The sequence below is a fragment of the Oryctolagus cuniculus genome, chromosome 1, assembly GCF_964237555.1.
Source record: "Oryctolagus cuniculus chromosome 1, mOryCun1.1, whole genome shotgun sequence".
Taxonomy (NCBI): Eukaryota; Metazoa; Chordata; class Mammalia; order Lagomorpha; family Leporidae; genus Oryctolagus; species Oryctolagus cuniculus.
In genome coordinates this window covers 217,897,160-217,924,629 of record NC_091432.1, presented here as the reverse complement: position 1 = coordinate 217,924,629, position 27,470 = coordinate 217,897,160, and the positions used below count along the sequence as shown (strand labels likewise).

The window sequence follows — 27,470 nt, the reverse complement described above, 5'->3', positions numbered from 1 at the left end:
TCCTCCAGTTCTCACTGCTCTCGGAGGTGAGAGGCGTCATCTCCCCACAAGACCTGGAGCGCTTTGACCACCTGGTGCTGCGGCGTGAGATTGAGTCCATGAAGGCGCGGCAGCCCCCGGGCCCTGGGGCCGGGGACACCTACTCCATGGTCTCCTACAGCGACACGGGCTCCTCCACAGGCAGCCACGGCACCTCCACCACCGTCAGCTCGGCCAGGGTGAGCTGCCCGTGCCCTGTCCCCAGCTTGAGGGCCAGGGCCAGAGTCCAGATTCTGGCCTTGGAGCTAGACCATTCTGGGTTCGAATCCCAGCACCACCACTTTCCTGCTGTGTGCCCTGTCTCTCCAAGCCCCAGTTTGTCCATCTGTAAGAACCCGGTAGTTAACTGAGTGCCTACTGAATGCCAGGGAGACTGGTGAGCAAGAGCCATGACCCTGCCCCAAGGGGCTCACAGCCTGGGGGCCAGGGGCGGAGGTTAAAAAAAAATCATTATAATACATGGGAGGACCAGATGGGGAAACAGCAGCCCAGTGCCTGGCCCCTGGAGAGCACTTGGTAAATGGTGGCAGTCAAGGCCACAGGGCCATGATTCTGGTTTTCTCAGCAAGCCACTCTTTGACTCTGGAGCCCCAAGCCCAGCCTGACTTCCTTGCAGACTCACCAGCCCACCAGAAAGGCACCAGGGCCCTCTGGAAGTATGGTTTCACCCCCAGCACCCAGAAGTAAATTCATGCCAGGAGGCGTTGGCCGGGAACAGCCTGGGGGAAGGGCCTCAGGGTCGTGCCATGAGCAAGGTGGCATGGATCAGGGGGCTGCTGGGCTCCACCAGTCCTCCATGCTCCGAGATCACCCCTCCCCACCATCACTGGGAAGGGAAGGGGAGAGGAGTGTTTCTTAGCCACTGTTGTTCCTAGATGCTGAGCTGGAAGCCTCCTGGGGAAGTCTGAGCCCCGAGGCAGACGGCGTTGGACAGGGGCAGCAGAGGCTCTGGGGGTGCAGGGACGTTCAAGGCTACAGACGCATGGCTTCCTGGGCATGGGGGAGCTGGCAGCTGCCGAGACACTGCGTGCCCCTCTTCCACGGGCTCCAGCTCCCAACATGGCTTTAGCTCTGGGGCTGGGGCTGTCTTGAGGATCTTCTGCTCCGCTGCCTCTATCCTGGCCATCTCGGGTCACCTTCATCCCCAAGGGTCCTCGTCCCCTTCCTGGGGCGACCCTAGAAATCACCACGCATCCCTCCAGGGCTCTGGACGAGGCCGCAAAGGAGGCAGTTTCGTGTTTTAGAACAAGGCATTTCTATGTTGTTTGTTTTTATATTTGACTTTCTGAGCGGCAGAGAGAGAGAGAGAGACTAACGGAGAGATCACCCATCTGCTGGTTTGCTCCCACATGCTCAGTCCAGGGCTTCCACGTGGGTGGCAGGAACCCGGTCACTTGAGCCATCACCGCTGCCATCCAGGGTCTGCATTGGCAGGAAGCCGGAGTCAGGAGCTGGGGCTGGGAGTCACACCCGGGGCCCTTCAGTGCCGGCAGGAGGAAGCTGGCCCTGCCTATACTGTGTCTGCGCTGAGCACGTGCAGTGACGCCACACCCCGGCAATGGGCTGCTGTTGGCCTGCAGGGACTTGGCCAATGTGACTGCTTTCTCCTGGAACCGGCTCCACGGAGATTGGATCCCCGGGGGTTCTTCAGGAGCCCGGAACCAGTGCTCTACAGCCTGGGGTTCCCTGTTGCAGTCCCAGCGTTGTTCCTTTAGAATGAGGGATGCGAGACCCTGTGGGCAGGCCGGCGTGTACTCCAGCCTGGGAAGCAGGAGATCTGCATTTGAGCTCTGGACTCCTGTCCAGAGTTTCCCCGTGGTCTGACGTCACTGCTGGCTCTGGTCACGAAGCCTGAAGCCCCAGGCGCGGATCAGGCTGGAGCATAGGAGGATCCAGGTGACCCTTACACCTGGAAAGGGCTCTGGGCAGGGCTCAGGACCCCCAGCCCAGCCCCAGCTCAGCACTGGCCCGTGATGACCTTGTCCCAGTCTGGACCCCAGCGATGGCAGTGGGCCCTGCCCTGCCCCAGGGGCCCTTGCTGCAGATGGCGCCCCCTGGAGGCAAAGCTCAGAAAGGCCTTGCAATGGCTTTGAGAGTGAGTTTCGGGGGAGAGGCAGCAGGGGTGGTCCTGGTGCCTTCTCTGAGTTCTCAGGATGGGAAAGGCCCTGGGGACTTGGCAGTCCACGGCCCACCGGGTGGACACATCCGGGGTAGGGCTAGCCTAGAGCGGGACGAGCTCCCGAGAGAGTCGTACAGAGAGGTCACTTGGCCTTGGGGCCTCGGTTTCCCCGCTGGCGGAGGAGTGCTGCTGTATCCTCCCGCTGTGCACTGGGAGGGTTAACCCAGAGAAAGGACCGAGGCCCAGCATCCGGCGCAGTCAAGGGTGGGGGGCACCGCTCTTTCTGACCATCCCCAGCCTGCCCAGGGAGGTCCAGCGGGTTTCTCTCCCGGGTCTGTGGACACCCGGAGGCCCCAGGAAGCTCAAGGCTGGGGGCATGGCATTCCCCACTCCCGACCTGCCTCCCGCCAGGCGCCCTGCCCATATACCCCCGGGGCTGTGCTCTGCGTCACGGGGCTTGGGCCTCCCCAAAATGCAGGCCTCCTCTGACCCAACAGGGCTGTCTTCAGGCTCTGCCTCTTCTTAGTAGGCATGGCCTTGGGCAAGTCTCTGCCTTCCCTGAGCCTGTTTGTCCATTTGCCAGGTAGGGGTGGGACCGGACCTGCCCAAGGGGAGCAGCCATCTTCCACAGGCCAGGATGTGTGCATTTCGTTATTTTTTTTAAAGATGTATTTATTTATTTGAGAGGCAGAGTTACAGACAGAGAGAGGGAGAGACAGAGAAAAGTCTTCCATCCGCAGGTTCACTCCCCAAATGGCCACAATGGCCAGAGTTCCGCCAATCCGAAGCCAGAAGCCTAGAACTTCTTCCGGGTCTCCCACATGGGTGCAGGGGCCCAAGCGCTTGGCCATCTTCTACTGCTTTCCCAGGCCATAGCAGAGAGCTGGATCGGAAGAGGAGCAGCCGGCACAAGAAACAGCACCCATATGGGCTGCCAGCGCCACAGGCGGAGGCTTAGCCAACTGTGCCACAGCGCCAGCCCTGCCAGGTGTCATTTCTTCAGGGCCCCGAGGACTCCTCAGTGTCCCCCAGAAGCAGGCAGAACACAGGGTGCTGGTTGTCACAGGGAGGCCTTTTTCTCCCATCCCCCCCCCCCCCGCCCCCTCTATCTTCCTGCCTGGAGTAAACAGAAAAGGCCCTGGAAGGTCACGCGTGTTTTGCATGTGTGTGTGTGTGCTTTGGGGGCGGGGTTGTTGCTGTGCCCACCCCTCTCCCTAATGTTTATTTGATGCATTTTTCTTTTTGCCTTTTGCCCGACCTTCCTCCCCAGGAGCGGCTGCTGTGGCTTATAGACCTGATGGAGGTACCGTCCTTCCTGCGGGTGGGCGTGGTGGGCGTCCCTCAGCCAGGGGCAGAGGCAGGGGGCTGTGGCCCTGCTTGCTGCCCCCTTGTGATGGAGACCAGGACTGCTGCGTGGTGCTCTGGGTCCCTCCTGGTCACCAGGTGGTCAGGTGTCACAGGCTCTGGTGTGAGCGTGGCCCCTCCAGATCCGACTCGGCTGCCCCTGGCGGTGTGGCCTCGGGGACAGGTCCCCTCTGTGGCTGCAGCTTTAGGGTCTGTACAGTGAGGGGGATCGTTTCTCTGCCCTGAGGATGAGAAGCCTCTTGGCCTTTGCATATACCATGTACTTTCTCCGGAAAGTTCTCCTTCCCACTTCTTACAGCTTGACTGCCTCCTCTGTGGCCTCCCCACTCAGCTCAGCACCACCTCTCAGGAGAGAGGACCCCCCCCCCCAATCCTCTCCAGGGGCTGACTTTTACCCCCAGCTCCTCTAGCCCCTGGGGCCTCCTGTGGTCTCAGCCTCTGTCTCAATGCATTCTCTGTCTACTCAGTTCTGCCCAGCGCTGCCCCTGAACACAGCAGCTGCAACTGTGCCTGCCGTCACACACTGAGTCCCCAGTGCCCACCCAGATCCTGACCTGTGGGAATGATCCAGGCCTTTGTTAGCGGTGGTAGAGGTGGAGGACAGCTGTTGAGAGCTGGCTGTGGCTCTGTGAGAATACTTCTCCCTCCCGGTACTGCTGTGAGCCCCATTGACGGCGAAGAGAGCGGGAGCTCAGAGACACAGCTGGCAAGTGTGGAATCAGGATTCGAACCCGGGTCTGCTGGCCTCCGAGGTGGCCCAGGGGACCTGTGCTGCTGGCAGCGACTCTTCCCTGAACCTCGCCAGCTGCTTGTTAGCTGCCTGTCTCCTCCTCGTCCCTCCTCTCTGCTAACGAGTCTTGAGTGCTCGCTGTGTGCTCTGTATGGTTCTAGGTGCTGGCAACCTTTTCTGTTGTAAATTCAAAGGCAAGCAGGGGTGACAAGCAGTGTGCAAGATGCATATCTGAACTCAGGGGCTTCTTTTTTTTTTTTTTTTTTTTTTTTTTTTTTTTTTTTTTGACAGGCAGAGTTAGACAGTAAGAGAGAGAGACAGAGAGAAAGGTCTTCCTTCCGTTGGTTCACTCCCCAAATGACCGCTACAGCCAGCGCCGCGCCGATCCGAAGCAAGGAGGCAGGTGCTTCTCCTGGTCTCCCATGGGGTGCAGGGCCCAAGCACTTGGGCCATCCTCCACTGCACTCCCTGGCCACAGCAGAGAGCTGGCCTGGAAGAGGGGCAACCGGGACAGAATCCGGCGCCCCGACCGGGACTAGAACCCAGAGTGCCGGGAGGGGGTTGGTGGGGTGATTGGAAAGTGGCACTTGTGTAAGGACCTGCAGGAAGGGAGGGAGAGAGCCAAGAGAGCCACCCCCTGGGAAAAGAGCAATTCAGACAGCAGGAACAGCGTGTGCAAAGGCCCTGGGACAGCGTTGTGCCTGGGCCAAGTCCAGGAGGCCCAGAAGGCCAGAGCAGAGTGAGCGTGTGCGGAGGACTTTCTGGCTTTGAGCGAGCTGGGAGTCCTTGGCAGGTAAGAGCAGGAACAGGCATGGTCTGACTTAGTTTTTACAGAATCCCTGTAGTTATTCACATGCAGGGATGGGCTGGTACAAGATGGACAGTTTCCTTCCCAGGAGCCAGCTGGGCCCAGAGGTGTGTGGACCACGCAGGGCCTGGGGCAGTGGTGCAGCCTGAGCTGCTAGGAGCCGTGCTGATGGGGCTTCGCAGGTACGGCTGCCAGCCCAGCCCCTGCCTCGGTATCTCCTGGGGAGGACTTGTGTCGCACACACAGCAGGCCTCAGCCTGGAGACCCCATGCACCTCCTCCACCTGGAACCCCTCCTGCAGGGCCTGAAGGGCACAGGAACTCATCCTGGGAGCCCAGAACCCCACTGAAGACAGCCCATCACCACTGCATACGACCCAGGGAGACCCCCCGACTCCTCCCACTGTGCGGGGAGGGGCCGGAAGCTACACAGGGAGGCACAGCAAGGATTGGTGACCCCGTGTCCCCAACAGCTGTGTGCATCTGGCAGGGGAGAGCTCGAGGCCACCCTCAGTGTGACTGTCCCACCCCGGGTGCCAGGTTCTGGCCTGCGACGCCCCTGTCTGCGTAAGCTTTTGCTGCAGTAGTGCTGGGTAGCAGACAACTTCAGAATCTCTGTGGACAGCAAACAAAAGCCTTTCTTTCTCAGGGCCTGATCCCTTCCCTCGTGGAGCTCCTAGGCTTTTAAAACTCATTCATTCATTTGTTCTCCATTCATTCATTTTGGTATTGGAGAGACAGAGAGAGCCCCCATCCACTGGGTCACTCCCCCAGTTGCCCGCAGCAGCTGGAGCTGGATTGAGGCCACAGCTGGGAGCCTGGGACTCATGCCCAGTCTCCCATGTGGGTGGCAGGAACCCAAGTCCTCGAGCCGTCACTGCTGCCTCCCAGGGTCTGCAAGAGCAGGAAGCTGGGGTCAGGAGCCAGAGCCCAGTGTCAAAGCCAGGTTCTGCAGTGTGAGACGCCGGTGTCTGCACTGCGAGGCCAGCGCCTGTCTGCCGTTCACTCCCTGCTGGGACACTTAGCACACACTGCTCCCTCTGCCCGACTTTCCCATCCCCAGGACATGGGGAGAGAGGGCAGGGACCTCATCTTTCTCCTGGCATGGGGTAGAGGCCTGGGGAGTGTGGAGTGGAGCCACCCCCCAGCTACCTGCAGGCTCATCTCTGACCTCTCGCCTCCCACACTGTAGGAAAGTCCCCTTGGCTCTGGCATGCAGTCGGGCTGGCTGCCGGTGACCAGATGTCCCGGCCATGGCTTCGGTCTCGCCCGTGTTCCCTGGCTCGTGCTGTGCAGTCGGCTGTCCCTGCTTAGACGCGGCTCGTTCCGCAGCCAGTGTCCCCCAGACCAGATGCAGTCAATGAAAGGAACCCTGATGCGGCCTCCTCCACCAGCAGATCGGGTTTGTTTCCATGTGTGGAGCAGAGTCAGCCTTGGGCCCCTCTGCCGCCTCCAGGCAGTATTTCTTACCAACAGGTGGTGGCCAGGACAGCGGGGCAGAGAACGGCCTGAACGACGTGACTTGAATTCGTCTGGTGTGAGCAGGCCCGTGGCAGAAGGGCTCTGGACCCCTACCCTCTGGCTACTGCCCCCCAGACTAGTAGCCCTCTCAAGCAAGTGACCAGGCCCTCCAGGCCTCAGCTTCCACATCTGTGCAGTGGGCTGTTAGAACCAGCCATCTGTGTGTTGAGAGGAAGCGTCTCTGGGAGAAGGGATGTGTGGTTGTAGGGTGTGTGGGGGTCAATTCTGTGGCTGGAAGAGGGCACTGCAAAGGGTTTTGGAGGACAAGGGATTGTCAAGGTCAAAGCCAGCCTTAAACCCTGGTGAGGTCAGAGCGTGGCAGCTGGGTGGAGCCCTGCCCTTGACCTCAGGAGTCTTCCACCTGCACTTGAGAGGTTTTGTGCTCCGGGCCCCTACTGTGCCTGGAAAGAGGCTCCCAGGGCCTGCCCAAGGGTGTGGGATGGGGCCCATGCCCCTGAAGGGCCGGGTCTGCCTCCCTCCTCCTGCCCCCCACAGGAAGGTGAAAATCAGGCCCGGCAAGGCCGTCAGGACTTGGCTCCGTCCGCTTCCTCCCCATGCGGCCTCTGCATATCCCTCCTCGTGGGGAAGCCCAGGCCTGGCTCGGGCTCCTTTAGCTGCCGCGTGCCTGATCGCCAGACAGCACTTTGCAGAAACAGGGAGCAGAGTATCGGGGCCTTCTCCCTCCTCCTGCGTTCTGAGCGCGGCCCCCCGTGGATGGGCTTAGAGAGCCTTCCGCTGGCCAGGCCTCTCCCAGGAGCACAGGGCAGGGTGGGAGAAGAGACTCCAGCTGCGCACTCACTCATTTGTTTAGCCACTCCTCCCAGTCTGCAGCAAGTGCTTGTCAGGTGCCTCCTGCCCAGCGGGCGCTCAGCCTCCGCTCCCGGCCTCAGGACGGCTACTGGAGGAGGCAGCCTCAGGGGAAGTCAGCCACATCATTCACCTGATGACCCTGCGGTGTCCCAGAGAGATGCTCAGGCGAGATGGGAAATTGGGCACCGGCCAGGCAGCAGATGAGGTGAGACGGCTTCGTGGTGACTGAGCTGGGAGGCACATGACCACTTGGAGGAACCGAAGGGGTCAGAGGGGCCACCAGGCCAGCAGGGGTGGGAAGAGGGCAAAGGTCAGGGACAGGAGGTACCAGGGACCTGCATTCAATCTGAAGCCATGGGACACCGTCCGTGGTCCTCCGTAAGGAGGTGGCCAGGTCCTGTGTTTGCGTCTTTTCTAAGCCTCCCCGGTACATGGGGAGTGCTGAGGGGCAAGGTGAATGGGATCCCCTGGTGCAGGGAGGACTGGTACTACTGTCCAGGTGTGCAGGTGCATTGCTGATGGACTGACCCCACGTGCCCCACCCAGGAAGCTGCCCAGTGCCCAGGAGGAGCTGAGCAAGGCTGGAGGGTGCCCACCGCCCTCTCCATCCCAGGTGCACCTGACCCTTGTACCGCCACATTCATGTTAGCCACAGGCATGAATGGCCCTCAGGGTCACCTTGGCTTTACCTTGGCTGGAGTCTGAATAGGACTCCACCAGTACCTTGCTTTAAAGAAAAAAACAAACTTTTATTTGATTATTCATATTTATTTGAAAGAGACTTTCCATCCACTGGTTCACTCCCCCCGAATGCCTGCAACAGACAGGCTGGAGCCAGGAACCCCATCTGGGTCTTCCATATGGATGGGAGGGACCCAAGTACTTGAACCATCCCCACAGCCTCCCAGGTTGTGCATTAATTAGCAAGAAGCTGGAAATGGAAGCAGCGCCGAGTCCTCCCATATGGGATGCCGGTGCCCCACGTGGCGTCTTAGCCACTGCACAAAACCCCACCCTCAGTAGTTTTCTTTGTCTGCAGGGGTTTATGGGACACCTGCCTCCCGGGTGAGGACCTGGGATGCTTCGAGCTGTTTGCACCAAAGAGCCGAGGCCATGGCACGTGGCTGCTGTGTGCCTCCCACACTGTCACACCAGGGAGTTGGTCTGAGTCTGGCTCAGGACTTGGTTCTTCTCTGCTTTTGTGTTGTGGAACCCTGCCGCCAGCTGGTGAAGCCCTGCCCCCACCTCAGAAAAACAGTTTTAAATGTTTAAAAAAGAACCAAAACACCTCAGTCAGCCATAAACCCAGCCTTCTAAAATCACAGTAGATATCGGTGGGTCATCTTGAGGCTTACATGAACAGTACAAAATGACCACAGAACAAGCTGCACTTTCAAAAATTAAAATACTTCGATTGACAAAGGGAAGAACCATATAATGAAATACTTTTTTTTAAGATTGATTTATCTGAAAGGCAGAGTTAGAGACATAGAGAATACTTCCATCCTGTGGTTCACTGCCTCCCTGGGGTGAGAAGAGCCGGAGCCAGGAGCCAGGAGCCGCTTTCAGGTCTCCCACATGGGTGCAGGGGCACAAGCACGTGGGCCACCTTCCGCTGCTTTCCCAGGCACATTAGCAGGGAAGAGGAGCAGCTGGGTCTTGAGCCATCGCCCGTACAGGATGCTGGCATCACCTCCGTGCCACACGCTCAGCCCCTGAAATGCTGTTTCCAACATGAGGGAGCACCTGTCATCCCGGCTGCTTAGCGAGCACGCCTGGGGCCGAGGTGGGGCCGGGTCAGTGACGGTGTCCTCCTGAAGCCTTGGCGAGCGGCCATGGGCCCCGGCCGCATCTGTGACGACTGCGCCGTGGTCAGGAAGCCGAGGCCTCGTCCCCTCTGTCCCCTTGTGAGAGCTGGGTGGAAATGCACTGGCGCCCTTCGCCCACCACACCGGTTCTCGGGCCCCTGCCCCCACTCCCCGAGCCCCGCTTTCCAGAGCTCATCCTGGGGCTCCTGCAGCCCTGACCGCCTGCAGATTCTGGGTCACGTTCTCCTCAGCCAGTGACCTCCTTCTCCCGACCGTAGCAGGCTGCATCATAGCAGAGGGAGGAGCATCTGGCCAGCCGTGACACAGGTCTCCTGTGACAGCAGTGACCCGGCCCCGGCCCTCACATCCCCGCCCCGGCTCTGGAAGCTTCCTGGAGACCCTTCTGCTTTAGTGGCTTGGTGCTCAGATGTGCTAAGTAGAGTAGACTGTCGACTACAGGATGCCAAGTGCCACCCGCCCCCATGGCGGGGGTGGGGGGAGGAGCTCAGCCACACCTGCTCCCAGGCCGCCCCCCTGACCTTGCCTTTCGCCAGCCAGCTCCCAGCCCCACTGTGTGCTTGAAGTTGGAGGGGGGAAACAGTGATCCCCTGTCTCTGCCAGCATGGCTGTCATCCCGGGGTCCAGTCCCACAAGTTCTTCAGCTCCCTGATGGCCACCCCTTGGCTCTGGGCAGCCCCACTGTCCCCAGGAATCTGGGCCCACACAGGTGACCTTCCAGAAGCTTTGTGCCTCAGTTTCCCCGTAGAGTGGGGGATGGGCTAGCTCTCCCAGAGCTCTCGTGCCTTTGGGGGTGAAGGGAGTTGGCCTGAGTCACGGTGAAGAGCAGGAGGAAGAGCGAGCAGGAAACAGCGCCTGGTGCACGAGCCCTGCCGTGGTGCGGTGAGGAAGGCCTGGGAGGTGCAGGGATGGCCCCGGCCAGCGCCTGACCCTGGACAGCACCCAACCAGGCCTCCTCTGCCCACTTCAGCGCCCAGGTCCGCCAGCAAAGGCTGGCGCAGGGCAAGCCCCCAATCATCCCACGTTGCTCCATTTACCCCTCACAGTCGCCCCAAACCAGGCTCCAGCCACCCCTGCAGCTGTCTGGGCCAACTCGAGCAGGCAGGGGTGCGGGGTGGGGGGCGGTCTGTCTACACGGGAGGGGATTGTCTGAACCGGCACAGGCAGGGGAGAAAGGCAGTGGAAGAGCCTGACCTGGAGTTCTGTTTCCTGCTCTGTCCTTGCTGTGTCACCCGGGCAGGTGACCCTCCCTCTCTGAACCACAGTCACATCAGCTGTGCAGTGGGGGAGGAAGACGCACTGAGCCGCTGGGCTCTGGTTTCCACAGGCTGGGGGAGAGGGTCCTGGGCAGCTGGGGTAGGGGGTGGCCAGGGCGTGCAGGCTGCGGCTCTGACCTTGAGCCTGCTCCGGACGGCTGCGTTTCTGCTGACGCACCCCGCGGGTTCTTAGCCTGCTGTCTGAAGCTATTTCCGACGCACACGCAACATGGCTCGGGGACTCGGGGCTCCTGAGTGTCTGGATTCAGCAGATGGAGTCTGGCAGGGCTGGGCCCTGGCCCGTCTGCCGTTCGCTCCATTTCAGGCCTCCCTCCCTCCTGCACCCCTCCCCCTCCCCCTCCCCCACCTCCTGTCTGGCCGCCAGGATGCCATTAACAGTGGCCAGTGGTGGCTGTGCTCAGCACAGAGAGGTCCCCACGATGTCAGGGTCCTGTCCGCTGCTTTGGCTAGGCCGGAATAGCATGGGTTTGGGGGTGACCCGGGCCGTTCTAGAAACCTCATCTGCTGTAGGACAGCCCTGTGATGAAGCAGGCACCGTTGCCTCTGGGCTGTGGGAAAGCCAAATGAGATAGAAGTGACCCACCCAGCCCGGAGCTGGGCCCCCTGTGGCTTGTGGTTCTCCAGCACCCTTTCCAGCAGACGGTCGTGAGTTATGGGTGCCCAACGAGTGTTTGTTGAACGACTGAGTGAGTGTTCCAGGCTCTGAGTGCCCCAGGACAGGACAGAACAGGGGGCCCCCCATGCGCTGTCATCCAAGCCTCACCAGCTTCCCCCAGAATGCCCGTGGCTGCACTGAGTGGCAGAGGCCCCTGCTGAAGCCAAGGCCATGACTGCGAGTCTTGGGAGGAAATCGCAGGCCCCAGCCCTGCCGGTTGTCTTAGCTCTGTGTCTTCAGTGTTTCAGGGGGCAGTGGGCTAACTGCGCCTCGGGAGAAGGGGCTTGTACAGTGCGGCTTCCGTGCCCTTTCCAGCATTCGTTTGATGGCTGGGCGAGCTTTCGAGGCCCCTGAGCCCTCAGATTTATGTCACAGCCGCCTTTCCCTCGTACGTCGTGCCAGGTTCTGTTACAGGTGTTTTACAGGTGTCCACATGCCCTCAGCATCCGGCACACACTGCCCATTTTACAGCTGAGAAAACCGAGGCACAGAGGGACTCAGGGATTTGCCCACCAGCGCTCAGCTGTGAGCCAGGTGGGATCTCAGAGGAGGCAAAGCAGAGCCGGCGTCGCTCGTCAGTGGGTGGGAGAGCGCCACCCCCCCCGGCCCTGCAGTGTCACCCAGGCTGTCAGCCTCTTCCTGGGGGGGAGGCAGGCAGCAGTGAACTTGTCCGGAGGCTGCGGGCTGCACAGAAGCCTGTTGTGCTGGGACAGTGACAGCGGGGCCCAGGCCTGCCCATGTGGCAGTGGCATCGTAGGGCAGAAGAAGAGCTGGGGGCAGAGCAGGGAGGGCTCTGAGCCTGGTGGGCTCTGGGCTCTGGTGTTTGGGGTCAGAGGCCCTGGGCTTAGGGCTTCAGGGAGACCATTGGAGGTGGGGGTCTCCCGGCCTCTGCCCTCAGTCCAAGCGGTCACCACTGCTCCCACGAGGGCTGCAGCAGCACCCGCCCCCTGTCTGCTCAGGGCTCCTCCCCTCGAGGCGTAGAGCGATCCGTGGGTTCCTGCATGGCTTCATTCATTCGCTTGGCGAACACTCATCAGGCAGCCGCCGTCTGAACACCGAGGAGAGAGTGGGGGTGGGGTAGTCACAGGTTCTGCCTTCTCAGAGTTTCTTTCCCCTGGAGAGACTGGCAGTAAGTTAGCAGGCAGGACGAAGTCGGGTCGTGATAGAGGAGGGCAGGGGCACACAGGGTGAGCTGGTGCACCGTGCTGTTGCAGACAGGCTGGTCTAGGGGGAGGGGGTCTGCTGAGGTTGCTGCCAAAGGGAATGAGCAGAGAGCAGGGGTAGGCAGTGAGAGCAGCAAGTGCAAAGGCCCCGGGGCAGGAACGAGCCCACCAGCTGGAAGAGCAGCAGTGAAAGGCACAGTGAGTGTGGTTTGAAATTTCCTGCAGATGAGCCAGCCCCCAGGGCGGCGGCTGAGCTGGGAGGAGACAGGACCTGATTCACATTTCAAAGGTTGCATCCTGGCTGCTGCTCGGTGGAGGAGAGACCAGAGAAGAGGAGAAAACAGCAGGGCAGGGCTGGGGTGTTCAGTAGCCGGGCCGGGTAGACCTCCCAGAGGAGGTGGCGCGTGAGTGGGGTCTTAGGGAGGTGAGCAAACACCGCACTGTGCGCCGCCCAGCAGAATGTTCCAGGTGGAGGTCCTGAGACGCCTGCCTGTGGTGCTCGGGCGTGGCGAGAGAAGACAGGAGCCCAGGGCATCCTGGGAGAGGGCAAACTTGACCCTGTCTCCATAGCAACCTGCAGTGCTCAGGCACAAGCCCCATAGCACCCACTCAACTCCGGCGGCTGCTCAGCGCTTCTCACACCCACTGTTTCCTTCCTGCCTTGGGTACTCTTTCCTCTGTCTGAAACACTTGGCCTTCCCTCTGCCCTGTTCACCCACAAGACCCCACCTTGAGCTGCACCCCCTCCTTCAGGAAGCCTTCCTGGATGCCCCCCACCTCTCCCAGCTGTGTTTTATGGCCTCGTCTGCCCACTTGGTGCCCTTGCTGCATGGTCAGCTGACCCCGCTCTCTCTAAGTTCCGGGAGGCGGGGGTGGTGTCCCCAGTCCCACATCCGTCTGGGGCTCAAGAGCTGCTCAGTATGGATTGCTATGCAGGAGACGAAAGCCGGGTGTTGGTGGCTGTCACTCAGGCTCCCCCAGAGCAGAGCCCAGGGGCTAGCTGCATACAGACACAGGAAGTGCTTGGTGATGGGGGCTGGGAAGGCCCCCATCTGCCATCTGCAAGCCAGGGGCCAGGAAAGCTGCTGGCTCCCAAAGTCCAGCCCAAGTCCAGGGCCCAGGAGCCAGCAGCCTGGGGTCTGAGGGTCCCAGCTCCAGGAGGGCAGGTCCCCCTGCCCACCTCTGTCGTCCATTCAGGCCCTTGACTGACACCCACCCACAATGGGGAGGGGCGCTCTTCTGCCCTTGGCCTGCCAATCAACTGCCAGTCTTCCCCAGCAGTCATGCAGGTACACCCAGAAGTACTATTAGCGGCTGCTGGCCGTCCCTCAGCCCGGCCAAGCTGACACGTATTGGAGTGGCCGAGGCAAACTGACCTCCCGGGCTCTGGGGCAGGTGAGAGTGAGCCCAGCAGGCCAGAGCTCTGCGCGGCCACCCTGCAATGGCTGGGGATGGCCCTGGGCAGCTCCATGTCACTTGCGGGCCGGCGCGTTGGGCTGCTTCCGGTGAGTTAGGGAAAACAGGTGCACGTTTCCACAGAATAAGCCCATTTCAGCCTTCGACCGCTTTCCCCACTCCGTGGGCCTAAGACAGTTCAGAGAGGGGCTCTCCTGCGACTTCTCACCTGCCCCTGCCACTCGCACAGCCTCTCGGGATTTTGTCAGTGCACAGAGGAGACTTGGGCTTCGGGGGTGCTGAGCTCTCACAGCCAAGTCCAAGAGCTGGGGCTGGAGACATCCCTGGGACCTCCTCCCCAGAAGTGCAGGGAGACCTGACATCCCCAAAAGAACCAGCTGGGAAGTGCCTGGCGTGAGAGGTGACGTCAGTGTAAGGGGTAAAGCAGAGTGTGCCCAGGGTCACGTGAGCCGCGGGCAGGCTTTGGTGTCCTGGCGAACAAACTGTTTTCCCTTCGCTTTGTTTTCTCACCCTGCTTTCCGTCCCTTTCCAGAACACTCTGGACCTCGAGGAAACTGGCGAGGCCGTCCCGGGCAACGTCAACGCCCTCCCAGATGTGTCCGTGGTAAGGCCTGGCTGGCCGTGGCACTGGGTTCTTCCCGAGGCCTGGGGACACTCTGGGGGACAGCCATGGGGAGGGGGTCAGATGATGGCTGAGAGGACAGAGGCACCTGCTGGGAGCCCCCAGCCCAGCTGCAGGCCCGGGCACAAGCACCCACTGTGCCATCTGCAGCAGGGGCCAGAAAGGCTGGGCCTGGCGCTTTGGGGTCCAGCCATGAGGCTGACCAGACACCTGCTCGCTCGGTGACCCATCAGAGCGGGTACTGACCCCTGGAGCGGGTGGCAGGCGCTCTGAGAGGCCATGTGCCCAGGCTGGAACTGGAAGCTAAATGTGACATCATCTTCCAGTACTTCTGAACCACCACGTGGCTTTTGAACAGCCTGGCCTATGCAGCCAGACTGCCTGGGCGCAAATCCCACTTCTGTCACCCGCGGTGCGACTTGGGATGAGTTTCTGAGTCTCTCTCGGCCTCAGTTTTCCTGTCTGTAAAACAGAGATGATAACAGCACCCAGCTGCCCCGTACAGTTGAGCCTGCCAGGCTGTCAGAGCTCGGCAAATGTTGGCTGGGCCTGGCAGAGGGAAGAACCTCACTGTACCCATAGCTGCTGCTCACTATGCACCTGCCGCGTGATGGACAGCTTGCTGGCATCATACACGAGGCTCCTCCCATCCCCCCACCCCAACTGAGCCACTGTACTTTTTCCCCAGTGCCCAGAGGCTCGCTCAGAGAGGTGCCGCACGTTGCCCAGGGCCACTCAGCACCACAGCCCAGGTGTCCCTTTCGCCCCAGCTATCAGAACCCCCATCTCTGGTAGCCGAGATACTCCCCTAAAAAGAAAAGCCCACGAAATGCCCATCCATGCTCTCATCCCTGATGAAGTCCCGCTCCCCATGGCGAGATCGCCAGGCCCCGACTGTAACGAGGCCGTCCCCAGAGACGCCGCCAAGATCCCAAGGCTGATCGCTGCCGAGATGCGGGAGAGATTTTCCACTGGGTGCTGCATTATTCAGATCTGCATAGGCTGGAGCCGAGAGAGCAGGGCCAGAGCTCCAGCCTCCCCGCTCCCAGCTGCCATGGGCTCTGACTCCTACTCCTGCTGGGTCTTTTGGCAGGATGACATAAAACCCACCTGCGAGGGGCTGCCCAGCTGCAAGCCGCCGCCTCCCCCACCACTCCTGGCCCAAGGCCACGACCGCCCCCTGGGCCAGCTGAGGAAGCCGGGGCGAGAGGACCCCCCGGCGCCCTCCTCCGCGTCTTCGCACTCGGGCATCGTCTTCTCGGCTCCGAGGACCTGCAGCCCGCCGGCGGGCACTGCTGCCACCCCGGGCTCCTCCTCTGCATGGGACTCGCCCTCCTCCCCCATCTACGCCTCCGTCTCCCCCGCCAACCCTGGCTCCAAGAGGCCCCTGGACGCCCATCTCTCCCTGGTCAGCCAGCACCCCATCGGCCCCTTCCCTCGGGTCCACTCACCCCCCCACCTGAAAAGCCCCCAGGCCGAGGCCCCAGGGGCTGGGGGCTGCCTCCCACCACCCTCGCCCTCCAGCCCCCCAGACCCCACGGGCACCAGCCAGCACTTCGTCATGGTGGAGGTGCACCGCCCAGACAGTGAGCCCGACGTGAACGAAGTGCGGGCGCTGCCCCAGACGCGCAGTGAGTACCTTCCCCGCGGGCTCTGGATGCTGGGGGTCCTGTCCTTTGGGGGTCAGCCAGGAGCTTGCCTGGGAGCCTGCCAGCCTGGCAGTCCTATGGCTCAGGGTCCAGGTGGCCAAGGGAGCAGTACCCTGGGTGCAGTACTTGCATGGCCTTGGAGTAGACAGAGACTAGCCTGTGGCCACAGACCAGATGCTCTGCCTTCTGGGTCTAAATGAAGCAGAAACGGGTCCCAGCCCCGCCAGGGTGCCACCAGGGTTGGGAGCCTCCTCCAGTGCCCCCAGCCCTGCCCCCATATTCACACCAGAGTTTCCCCGGTGAGACTGAGCCCACTCAGGGCAGGGTGGCTTCTGTTGTCCCCAGCCCCCAGGGCTGGGCACGGAGCAGGTGCTGTGGGAAAGTATGTGTGTTGCAGGTGAATCTCTGGCTTCCTGGCACGTGGAACACAGGGCTGTGGGGTCAGAGTACGGGGTGGAGCAGACCCCCGGGAGGCCGGGCCTGAGTGGCAGCTGCTGGTTTTCCAGCTGAGGAGGAGGAGGAGGGATAGGACAGCCACTTTCCCCCCCAGGAGTCTCTGGGGCTCCCGCTGGTACATTTTGGTGGAGTCTGCTGCCATCTTGTGGCGGCAGTGGTACTGCGGGCCTGCTTGACCTGGGAACGGGGCAGGCCAGGTTGAGGACGTCAACGGAATGGGTGGCAGAAGGCGAGGTGCCGGCATTGGCAGCTTACTCAGGGGAGGCAGCCAAGGCGAGAGCAGGCAGGATGTGGTGAGAGAAACCAGGGCTGGCACAGAGCTGCACGCGCGTGGGACAGGGAGCTGACGGCTCTGCCGATAGTGAGCACTCTCCGAGCACCGGACACTGATCAGAGTGCCTTCATGCCTCACTGACTCCCTGAATCCTCCCAGCAGCCCTGTGAGGCTGGCACTGCTGTTACCCCATTTTACAGATGGGGAAACTGAGCCACAGTCGGTAGTTGAAGAGCCAGGCAGTCAAACTCCGATCTGCTCTCTATGCTTCCCTGTGCACGTCGAATCTGTGCACCTTTCTTAAAAAAAAAAAAAAAAAAAAAAAGGATTTGTTTATTTATTTAAGAGGCAGAATTACAGACACACAGAGAGAGATCTTCCATCTGCTGGTTCACTCCCCCAAATGGCTGCAGCAGCCAGAGCTGGGCTGATACAAAGCCAGGAGCCTGGAGCTTCTTCCAGGTCTTCCACCCGGGTGCAGGGGTCCAAGCACATGGGGCATCCTCCGCTGCTTTCCCAAAGGCATTAGCAGAGAGCCTGATCAGAAGTGGAGCAGCCAGGACTCAAACCAGTGCCCATATGGGATGTTGGTGCCCCAGCAGAGGCTTACTGTGCCATAGCGCCGGCCCCAGATCTGTTCGCCTTTCTATAGCCGCCTGGGTAGGCAGCACTGGCTGCTGTGTTATGACAGGAATGCAGAGGCTGAGAGAGGCTGCGCTGCACACCCAGACTTGCACAGCATCAGGGGGATTCAGACCCCACCTGCCAGAATGCAAAACGTGTGCTTTCAACCCAGGGTCTCACCCTCAGGCCAGGAGAGGTGGCTCGGGTGGCGGGAGCACCTGCGGGTGTGCACCCAGCGCTCCGCCCAGGCCTGGAGTCATGCTGGGCCCAGACCTTCCTCCTCTGTTTGAGAAGCTACAAATTCAGCTTTTTTGTTTGTTTGTTTTAACAAAGGGACTTCAAAAAGCTCATGGAAAATGAAATTAGAAGATGTTTATTTTGGTGCCAACTTTTTTTTTTTTTTAATTTATTTGACATGTAGAGATATAGACAGAGAGACAGAGAGAAAGGTCTGCCTTCCGTTGGTTCACTCCCCAAATGGCTGCTATGGCCAGCACTGTGCCGATCCGAAGCCAGGAGCCAGGTGCTTCTCCTGGTCTCCCATGGGACGCAGGGCCCAAGGACCTGGGCCATCCTCCACTGCCCTCCCGGGCCACAGCAGAGAGCTGGCCTGGAAGAGTAGCAATTGGGACTAGAACCCGGCGCCCATATGGGATGCTGGAGCTGTAGGCGGAGGATTAACCAAGTGAGCCACGGCGCCGGCCCCTTGGTGCCAACATTTTTTTTTTATTTTTTTTTATTTTTTGACAGGCAGAGTGGACAGTGAGAGAGAGAGACAGAGAGAAAGGTCTTCCTTTTGCCGTTGGTTCACCCTCCAATGGCCGCCGCGGCTGGCGCGCTGCGGCCGGCGCACCGCGCTGATCCGATGGCAGGAGCCAGGAGCCAGGTGCTTTTCCTGGTCTCCCAAGGGGTGCAGGACCCAAGCACCTGGGCCATCCTCCACTGCACTCCCTGGCCACAGCAGAGAGCTGGCCTGGAAGAGGAGCAACCGGGACAGGATCCGGCGCCCCGACCGGGACTAGAACCCGGTGTGCCGGCGCCGCAAGGCGGAGGATTAGCCTAGTGAGCCGCGGCGCCAGCCCGGTGCCAACATTTTAAGATCCACGCCTGTGCACATCCATGGAACATGTACACCATGAAAACACCACGTGTGGATTTCACACTGTTTTGCACCAAAATAAACTTTAAATTTTTGCAATGCATTTTCATTTTATTTGAAAAGCAAGAAGACAGATGGAGAGAGGGGTCTTCCGCGTAGTGGTTCACTCCCCTGATGGCCACAACAGCCAGGGCTGGGCCAGGGCTGGGCCAGGTGCCTAGGACTCCATCCAGGTCTCCCACGTGGGTGGCAGGGGCCCAAGCACCTGCACCAACACCGGCTGCCTCCCGGGCTGTGCCTCAGCAGGAGGCTAGACTGGAAGCAGTGGAACGGGGACAGGAAGCAGGCACTTCCCTGTGAGGTGTGTGCTTCCCACGCAGCAACTTAACTGCTATGCCAAGCACCCACCCCTAAATTTGTCTTCCAAAAAAAAAAAAAAAAAAAGACATGTTTATGACCCTGTAGTACATGTCTCTCTTTATGGGACACAGCTGCAGAATAGAAATTTAAATTTTATGAGAAATCTCCTACTTGGAGTGTGTCAGGCCATCGTTAATAATTAACAGTGCTGTGTGGTTAGAAACCAAGAAACCAAGCCTGGGAGCTGGGTGTGCCTCCTGATCTGTTTCCATCACTGGGAGGTGGAGGCAGGTGTGGAAGCAGTGACCTTCAGGCCAGGTTGCGTCGGAAGGGCAAGGCTTCAGGGCGTACACGAGGTGGTGGGGAGTCTCCTTGCCCCTTCCTCCCCACCCCCGCCAGCCCCACAGTGCCCTCATTCTACCAGTCTGCTAGCCTCTGGCTCCACCACTGCCTCCAGGAAGCCCTCCTTGCCTTCAGCTCTGTAAGCTGTTGTTCTCCTCCCATTCCCTCCTCCCAGCAGCCTCCACGCTGTCACAGCTCTCAGACAGCGGGCAGACCCTGAGCGAGGACAGTGGGGTGGACGCTGGTGAGGCGGAGGCCAGCGCCCCAGGCCGGGGCAGACAGACGGCGTCCGCCAAGAGCAGGAGTAGCAAGGAGCTGCCTCGGAACGAGCGGACCACAGAGGTGGCTAGCAAACCAGTAAGCTGCAAAGCGGGCTGTGGGTGGGTGGGAGGGGGCAGCTGCAGGTACAGACATGGAGGGGAACCAGGTGCAGTTCGGCAAGTGACCTCCAGGGGAGGTCGTGGGGCCCCTGTTGCTGGAGGGACTTGGGAACCAGGAAGGAGCACTGGGTTAGGAGCCCAGAGGCCCAGGTGCACTCCTACCTTGGCCATGACCCTGGGCCAATGGGGGCTGAAAGTGCATCCCGGGAACCTTCTGAGTCCACTCCGCTGTGGCCTCACTGACCCAAGTCCTGATGCCACCACCAGGCCCCCGTGGGCAAGCCTCAGCTCCCTGAGCCCCAGGGGCCTTTGTGTGGCCACCGCGGGTATAGCCTAGTGGCTGGCACGCTCTGGCTCTCAGCCTGGGGCTGGAGTCTGAGCCCTGTTGGTCCAGGGCCGAGTCACAGCCCCACCCAGCCCCTGGCCAGGCCTGGCCCCCGAAAGGCCCCAGTGCTGTCCTTCCTCGCACCTGCAGCCTGGACTCCTGGAGCCCACGTCCACCCTGGTTCGCATGAAGAAGAGTGCGGCCACCCTGGGCATCGCCATTGAGGGCGGCGCCAACACGCGCCAGCCCCTGCCTAGGATCGTCACGATTCAGGTACGTCCCCAGAAACCTCCCTTCGCAGCCCCTCCAGGCTCTTGCCACTCCCAGACGTGACACAGCGCCCAGGCTGCTATCACCCTTGCTCTGCTGAGCCTCAGTTTCCCTCATCCGGGCAATGGGCATCCAGTTGCCTGGTTGGTTGGCAGTGTCGGGCTTGGCCGGGTGGGTGGTTAGAGTCAGCGCACCAAATCCTCAGGCGACCCCTGACCCTTGTCTTGCCCCTGCAGAGAGGTGGCTCGGCCCACAATTGCGGGCAGCTCAAGGTGGGCCACGTGATCCTGGAAGTGAACGGGGTGCCGTTGCGTGGCAAGGAGCACCGGGAGGCCGCCCGCATCATCGCCGAGGCCTTTAAGACCAAGGACCGGGACTGCATCGATTTCCTGGTCACCGAGTTCAACGTGATGCTCTAGGGACTCCACTGCCCAGCCCATCAGCAGGCTCCAGGAGGGCTCGGGGGCCGCGTGGCCAGGGCAGCAGGAAGACGGCCCCCTCCACCCCGGCCTGCCTGACCCGAGCCCGGAGGAGACGGGAGCCGTGTGCTGGGTACCTGTGGGCATGCGGCCGAAGGGCAGCGCTCTGGTTTCTCCATGTTGGATGAGGGCATTGCTGCCCCCCCGCCAGCCTAGGAGTCGGGCCACGCGGACGAGGCCCCGCTCTCAGGGGCATCTTGCAGGACCTTTAGTGCCACAAATAAGCATCGTGCACCCCCCTCCCATCATACCCACCCCTTCTGGCTCCCTCTTTCCCGTGGTATTTATTATTTATTGCGCCTCTTTGCACCCCCCCCCCCCCAGCCTATCCCAGAGGCTGCCCAGGTAACCAGCAATGTCAGTGTATTTATATACAGAGCTTATGACTTTAATTTTTCAATAAAGAAATCCGTACAAGGTTAGGACCAGCGTGCTGTGTGGGCTGCCCGTGGGGCTGGGCTTCTGCTGGCTCCATGCGGAGAGCAGTGGGCAGGAGAGAGGGCTGCACCTCGCGCATCACCCCTCGCCCACCTCTGCCTCTGCCCCCCACCCAGCACAGTCAGGCTGGAACAGGCATTGGGGCGTGCAAGAGCGCTTGAGCCACAGCCGTGTCTTGGGGCATTTTCCTCGAAGCTTTGCATGCTGAGCTTGAGTATTTGCAGGTCATCTTCTGGGACTGAGACACACAGTGCAGAGTGCACATGCGCAGGAATGGTGGCCAACTCAGGGGTGGCTCCCTGGAGCTGGCTGTGAGAAAGGGGCTTGTGTGCAGGTGCTGCACCCCAGGGGAGACCAGCAAGGGCGTGGGGGAGCAGAGCAGGGAGAGACCCCCTCACGGAGGCTGCCCCGCTGTCTGGGGCCGCAGCTGCAGGTCGGGGGGGGGGGGGGGCCCTGGGGAGGCGACTGTGGTCAGGGTGATGCTGACTGCCGGAGGCCTCTGGTGTGAGTACGGCACACTTTTTCCAGGCCCCAGTCCTCGTGCGTCTGTTCTGAGCAGGGAGCTTTCTACCCGCCGCCACTCACCTCCTACAAGCATTGTGACCGCAGGGACAGGTGGCCACCGTCCTTGCACCTGCCCACTCGGTCCAGCCACCACTAGCTGCTCCCCACGGCCCCACATTTGCATCCCGGAAGAGCAGGATAAGCATGAGTGTCTTCAAATGCTGCCGCCGCCAATGCCTGGGCCTGACTCTGGGGCTGTGGCCATTGGGTAGGGAAGGATCCCCTTCCCCAGTGGGATGTTGCTTTTTTGTTTGTTTGTTTATTTACTTGAAAGAGCAACAGAGAGGGAGAAGTGGTGGCAGAGGCAGAGGATGGTGGCAGGTGATGCTCCATCCACTGGGTCACTCCCTACATGTCTGCAACAGCCAGGGCTGAGCCAGGCCAAAGCCAGCAGCCTGGACCTCCATCCATCTCCCACGGGGAAGGCAGGGCCCCAAGCACTGGGGCCATCAGCTGCTGCCTCCTAGGTGCCTTGGTAGGGAGCTGGATCCAAGGCAGAGGCGGGACACAAACCCAGGCACTCTGATATGGGACGTGGGCTCCCTAGCAGTGGCTTGTCCAGTGCACCCCAACGCCTGTCCCCCCAAATTCTTCTGTATGTACCTTGGGAAGTCAAGTGGCTCACCCAAGTCACCAGCCAGCAAGGACCTGGGGCCTGCTCTTTCTAGAACTGGAAGCCCCAGGATCCTGCACACCCTGGAAGGGACCCGCTATGGTGAGTGCAGGCAGAGGGCCACCTCACTGCACATAGGCGGACACGGAGGCCTCCCTTGCTGGAGAACCCCTGGGGCAGGTGACACACCTCACCAAGCCTCAGTTTCCCCCTGTTCAAGTCCCCCAGGACTGCCGGGCTGCTCAGTTCCAGGGACACAATCACTTCCCTGACAATGAGAAACCCTCCTGGGCCCCTCCTGCTCCACATTCCAGGGACCGGAAGGCTGATGAAGAAGAAGGCGGGGAAAGAAGGGGCTTGCGGCTCCTGGGGTATGGGCCTGCCCTGACAAGCACTGAGAGGCCCTGAGCCCTCTCTGCCTGGGAGAGAGTGGGGGGAGGAGGAGCTGGCCCAGAGGGGGAGAGATGTGGAGAACAATGCACGACCCAGACTGCACACCTCAGTCACAATCTTCCCCTTCAGTGCCCTGCCTCTGTGACCTTGGGCGAGTCCTTCAACTTCTCAGCCTCAGTTTGCCCATCTTTAAATGGGGAGCATAATATTCACCTAACTTGTAGATTATCCTAAAGCTTAGCCAAACTGTGTGCCCCAGGCACTAAGGAGGACCTTGGTGAGCGGGAGGCGCTCACAACAGGGCCCAGTGCTCAAGAAAACTTTACTATTGCTCCTACTCAGCGGCCCGTGTCCTCCCCACAGTGCGTGGCTTCTGCCTCACCGCGGCTCCATGCAATCTCGTGTCACATCCCCCACCCCCCAACCCGCCCCGGGCCACAGATCCACGCGGTGCGGCTCCGCAGGCTTGAGAAGCGCAGGCTGGGGCCCGGGAGTCCACCAGCGCGCTCCCCTGCGTCACAGCCCTCTCTGCGGCCCGCCCCCTCTCTGCGATTGGTGAGGCCTCCCGAGGCCGCGCCTCCAGGGCCCGCCCCCTGCCGCCGCGGGCGGGTCTCGGGGATTATGCAAAGAGGCCGCCGCCCCGCCCCGCGCCCGGATTGGAGGCCTTTGTTTGCCGCTCAACTCCAGGAAACCACCCGCGAGCAGGGCGGCCGCCGGCAGGTGAGACGCGGGGAGGGGCTCGCGGTGGGTCCTGGGCGGGCCCCGACCCCTCGCTGGGTCTCAGTTTTTCCGCCGGGAGAATGGGGAGGGAGAGTGGACGGCGCCGGAGGGCTCGGCTCCCCAGGAGCGGCGCTGCTTTCGGTCTTCCCCCACGTGGAAACCCCACGCGCACGGGGGAAAGAGGACGGATGGCCGTCCCGGAATGGGAGGGAGCCCAGAACCGGCGGTCTGGGCTGGAGTCCAAACCCCGCTGGCCGCGGCGTCCTGCGGCCTCCACCCTCGGGCCTCAGTCTCCACCTCCGCACAATGGGGGCGTCGGCCTGTTCGCGTCTCTCCGGCCGAGGCTGGTCGCAGGCAGGGGAGGGGGTCCCTGGGGAGCCCGGGAGTGGTCCTTGGCGGGGCCTCGCGCTGTGTTTGGGCTGGAGGCGGGGCTCGGGTTGCTGTGGTGACTGGGGAGGTGGGGCTTCTGGGCTCTGGGATTTGTGTGCGGTTCGCTCGCCCGGCAACGACCCGCGCAGCCCTCCCGCGGACGCCTAACGCAAGTTTCTTTTCCTCTTTTTGGCAGGGGGAGGGAGGGAGAGCAGGGGCCAGCGGGGGTTGGGCAGCCCCGGCAAGGGTGGGGACTGGGACGGGCGGCAGAGTGAGGCCGGTCCCCTGTCGGCGCGCTCGTGGAGGTGAGGCCCAGAGAGGGGCGCGCCTGGCCCGAGCGCGCACAGCAGGGGCACGGGCTTGGCGCGCGCCCGGCCAGACTCTCCCAGTGTCCCCCTGCCTGGGTTCTCGTTGGAAGGAATGACAGGTGGGAGGGGATGCTTACCTGTGTTGAAAACTCTGCTTGCAAGTGGCAAGGTCGGAAAGCTGCCGGTCACAACCCCGAGTTAAGTCGGAGCTGAGACAGTGGAAAGAGGCGGCGTCTCCATCCCGTGCACTAGAAGTGGGCTGAGGCCGAAGCAGGCAGGGTAGGGGTTAGATATGTAGAGGGACTTCCCAGGAGCGTTTTCGGGCACGCCCTCTGGAGTGGGTGGGTTTTCCTTTTTGGCTGTTTTGTTAAGAGGGCAGAATAGCTGCCCACCTGGTTGGGGGTGGAGGGGGGCGGGTCTGATGTTTTAGGGACAGTCTCTTTGGGTCTGTTCCGAGAGACAGCAGCCAGCCGCCCTGCAGGAGGAAGAAGACGCCTGCGTGGGGCCAGCCGGTTTGCATTTGAGACACGTGACTGGGGCTGTTCTTGCGAGGGGATTTCATCAGCTCCCACCGTCCAGGCAGATTCTGCCAGGGCTGGGGATTCCAGCGCCTGCAGGGCTGAGAGGGTGTTGTGGAAACCAGTGCACCACGTGGACATTCCCGCCTACCCCGCAGGCCAGCGGGAGAGTCCGAAGGGCCCAGCAGATGCCAGGTTCCTTTTCGGGATTCTTCAGTCCTGGTACATGGGAACTAGTGGCGACCTGGAGTGAGAAGACCCGGACTCAAATTCCCGGCCCGGCTCCCATGCTGAGAACTTCAGTTTTCTCCTCCATAAAATGGGTGCAGAAGTAGCACTACTTTAGGGCACAGGGGAGGTAGCGTCCTAGGAGGCTTTTGCCCCGGCCACGTGCCAAGTTTGGCGATGAGGGAATTGAAGCCCAGACAACGAGGGAATGACAGCAGTGATGCTGTTAACCCAGCAGCTAGGATTTGTCGAGTGCTGTGTTCCAGCCGCTACACCAGGGCGTGCGCGCCAGGGAGTGAGGTCTGAAAGGGCAGGAGCACCTGTTTTGTCATGACTGTCGCTCTCTAGTGCCCAGTACAGAGCCCTGCACACAGTAGGTCCTCAACACGTCGCGGTTGATCATCCTTGTTTCAGGATGTTGAGGTGGGTGTCTCTCCACCCATTTTACAGAGGAGAGCAATGAGATTCAGAGAGGTCAAGTCACTTGGCCAAAGGCACACAGCGCCGCCCTGAGTGAGCTGGTCTTTGCTTTTGGGCTATGTAGTGGTGTGCTGGCACCAGGGCTGACTATACCCACGTCAGGGTACTAAGAGAGAGAGACGGCGTTGTGGGGTGGAGGGCCAGCCTTGCTTCTGCATGGGGCCTAAGAGTGGGGGTTCCTGACAGTGCAGGGAGCAAGGTCCCAGCCTGCACCCTGCAGCTCCCCTACGCTGTGGGATTGGGGAGAGAAGCTTTTTGGGGCTGGGGGTCCTAACCCATGATATGAGTTGTGCACAGCAGCCCTCTGACTCGGGAACAGGGGCAGGAGCCCAAATATTCCAGGCCAAGACATCTGACCTTTCACCCACAGTGATGGGAGCCACCCCCGGCCTCTCGAGGGGCAGAGGCCAGGCCAGCATGGTGCTCTGGGGAGACCGATGCCACAGCTGCCCCAGGGGGTGAAGGCGGAGTCGGGCCAGATGACTAGGGAGAGGGAGAGGCGATGTGGTTGTTTTCTGAGCGTGTCCAGTGTGCTGTGTAGACAGAGTGGGTTAGCCTGTTGCCTCGTACACACACCCCTCGGTGGAGTGCTGTCCCCAGTCTGTGGGTGAGGACAGGAGAGAGGCCGGGCAAGGGGTCTGCGGGCAGTGCAGCCGTGCCTTGCTGCCCCAAAGCCCTGACTGCTCAGGACCCCGACCCCCTCTCCCTTGGCAGTGTCAGCCAGACTCCGCTCGGTTGCCTGCCGAGGGAAACTTCCTGCTCCCAGGGCTGCTCCCCTGCCGCCCCAGGAGCCCAGATCTCCGCCAGAATAGAGCGCTCTGTCTCCTCAGGGTCCTGGGGGTGCAGATAAAGACCCAGGAGTGCAGGAGAGGCCTCAGGGCCCCGGGGACCCCACTATACCCCCCTAAAGACGGGGATGTAGACCCAACCCTGCCCTGATGCGCCGTGTGACTGGGGGCAAGTTGCACACCCTCTCTGCGTCTTTCCTCGTCGGCACATGCCTGGTGGTGTGTGAGGACCCCACCAGGCCACACAGGCCGTGCCCCAGAGCGCTGAGAGAAGCTAAGGCTGGGGCCGACCGCCTCCTGTCCCTGTGAGGTCTCCACGCGTCCCCGCAGGTGGCACAGCGGCTGTTTTCAAAGACAACACCGCGTGGTGTGTGAGGCCCAGGACGTCAGGACTGCGAAGGCCCCAGTCCCCGGGGCGGGGCGTGCATGGGGTGGAGGTGCGGGGGGAGGTGCCCAGGGCCTCATGGGAATACAGCTGTGGTGCTACGCAGACACGAGGCCTCTGGGTTTGCTTTTGTCTTCCGGAGCCTGGCAAGTCCTCCCTTCGTGTTTCTCTTGAGAGCAGCTGCTGTTCTTAGCAAATAGACGTAAAAAAGGTAAAGGCGCTGATAACTCTCCCGCCTGGTCACGGGGATTGTGATTTGGAACACACGCTTCTCTCTCGTCCTCCGTAATTTCCTGCTGTGGCTTTTTTCCTTGAATGGACACCAACTAGACATAGGTCCTTTTATAACTGCTTTCCGATTCACATCATTTCTATTCCGTGCCTCTTCGTGGCTTCCCAATATCCCTTCGAGTGGAAATAGGATTTATTTCAGCAATCCCCTGTAACTGGACACTGCGGTTGTTTCCAGTCTTCCCCTCCGCCCCAAGTGTCAGTGGCAAAGCGCTGAAGATTGAATTCTCTGAATTCAGACAGCAGGCTCAACCGCGGCTTCCTCACCTGGAACACAGGCACGGGCGTTTCTGCCGCCTTGGATTGGGGTGAGGGCTGCGTCACGGGGTCCTGTTCTGTGCAAAGCTTCCAGGAAAGGCCTGTGGCGCACAGCAGGTGCCCAGTAAAGCTGTCGCTCCCAGCCACGTTCTCCTGGCACGTGGGCTTTGTTCATTTGCTTTTGTGAGAAGAGCTTAACTGTGTGTGGGAATGTGTGTTCATGTGTGTGCATGTGAGTGTGATGTGAGATTTGTGTGCATGTGTGTGTACATGTGTGTGAGATTGTATACTTGTGCATATACCTGCATGTGTGTGGGTGTATGTGTGAGATTTGTATGCAGATGTGTATATGCATGCATGTGTGTGAGTGTGTGAGATTTGTGTGCATGTGTATCCACGTGCACATGTGTGTGAGTGTGTGAGATTTGTGTGCTTGTGTATCCACGTGCACATGTGTGTGAGTGAGATTTGTGTGCATGTGTATACCTGCATGTGTGTGGGTGTATGTG

General features: G+C 60.9%; 2 protein-coding genes across 7 annotated transcripts in view; both read left to right on the top strand.

Moving 5' to 3' along the window:
* WHRN (whirlin) overlaps positions 1 to 21,030 on the top strand; it is a 91,941-nt gene extending 70,911 nt beyond the window's left edge. For 3 of the 6 annotated variants that reach the window (XM_017350103.3, XM_051842688.2, XM_017350106.3), the window contains 7 exons: positions 9 to 218; positions 3,429 to 3,461; positions 14,261 to 14,332; positions 15,444 to 15,981; positions 19,330 to 19,511; positions 20,010 to 20,132; positions 20,366 to 21,030. In XM_017350103.3, the coding sequence (XP_017205592.2) occupies positions 9 to 218; positions 3,429 to 3,461; positions 14,261 to 14,332; positions 15,444 to 15,981; positions 19,330 to 19,511; positions 20,010 to 20,132; positions 20,366 to 20,548 (1,341 nt within the window). In that variant the 3' untranslated portion in view covers positions 20,549 to 21,030. The remainder of the gene's footprint in view (positions 1 to 8; positions 219 to 3,428; positions 3,462 to 14,260; positions 14,333 to 15,443; positions 15,982 to 19,329; positions 19,512 to 20,009; positions 20,133 to 20,365) is intronic. The other 3 variants (XM_017350104.3, XM_017350105.3, XM_008273395.4) reach the window with 3 other exon arrangements.
* Positions 21,031 to 23,237: 2,207 nt separating this feature from the next.
* AKNA (AT-hook transcription factor) overlaps positions 23,238 to 27,470 on the top strand; it is a 55,053-nt gene continuing 50,820 nt past the window's right edge. Inside the window, exon 1 of the mRNA XM_008273396.4 lies at positions 23,238 to 23,336. The gene's annotated coding sequence lies outside the window, so the exon portion shown is untranslated. The remainder of the gene's footprint in view (positions 23,337 to 27,470) is intronic.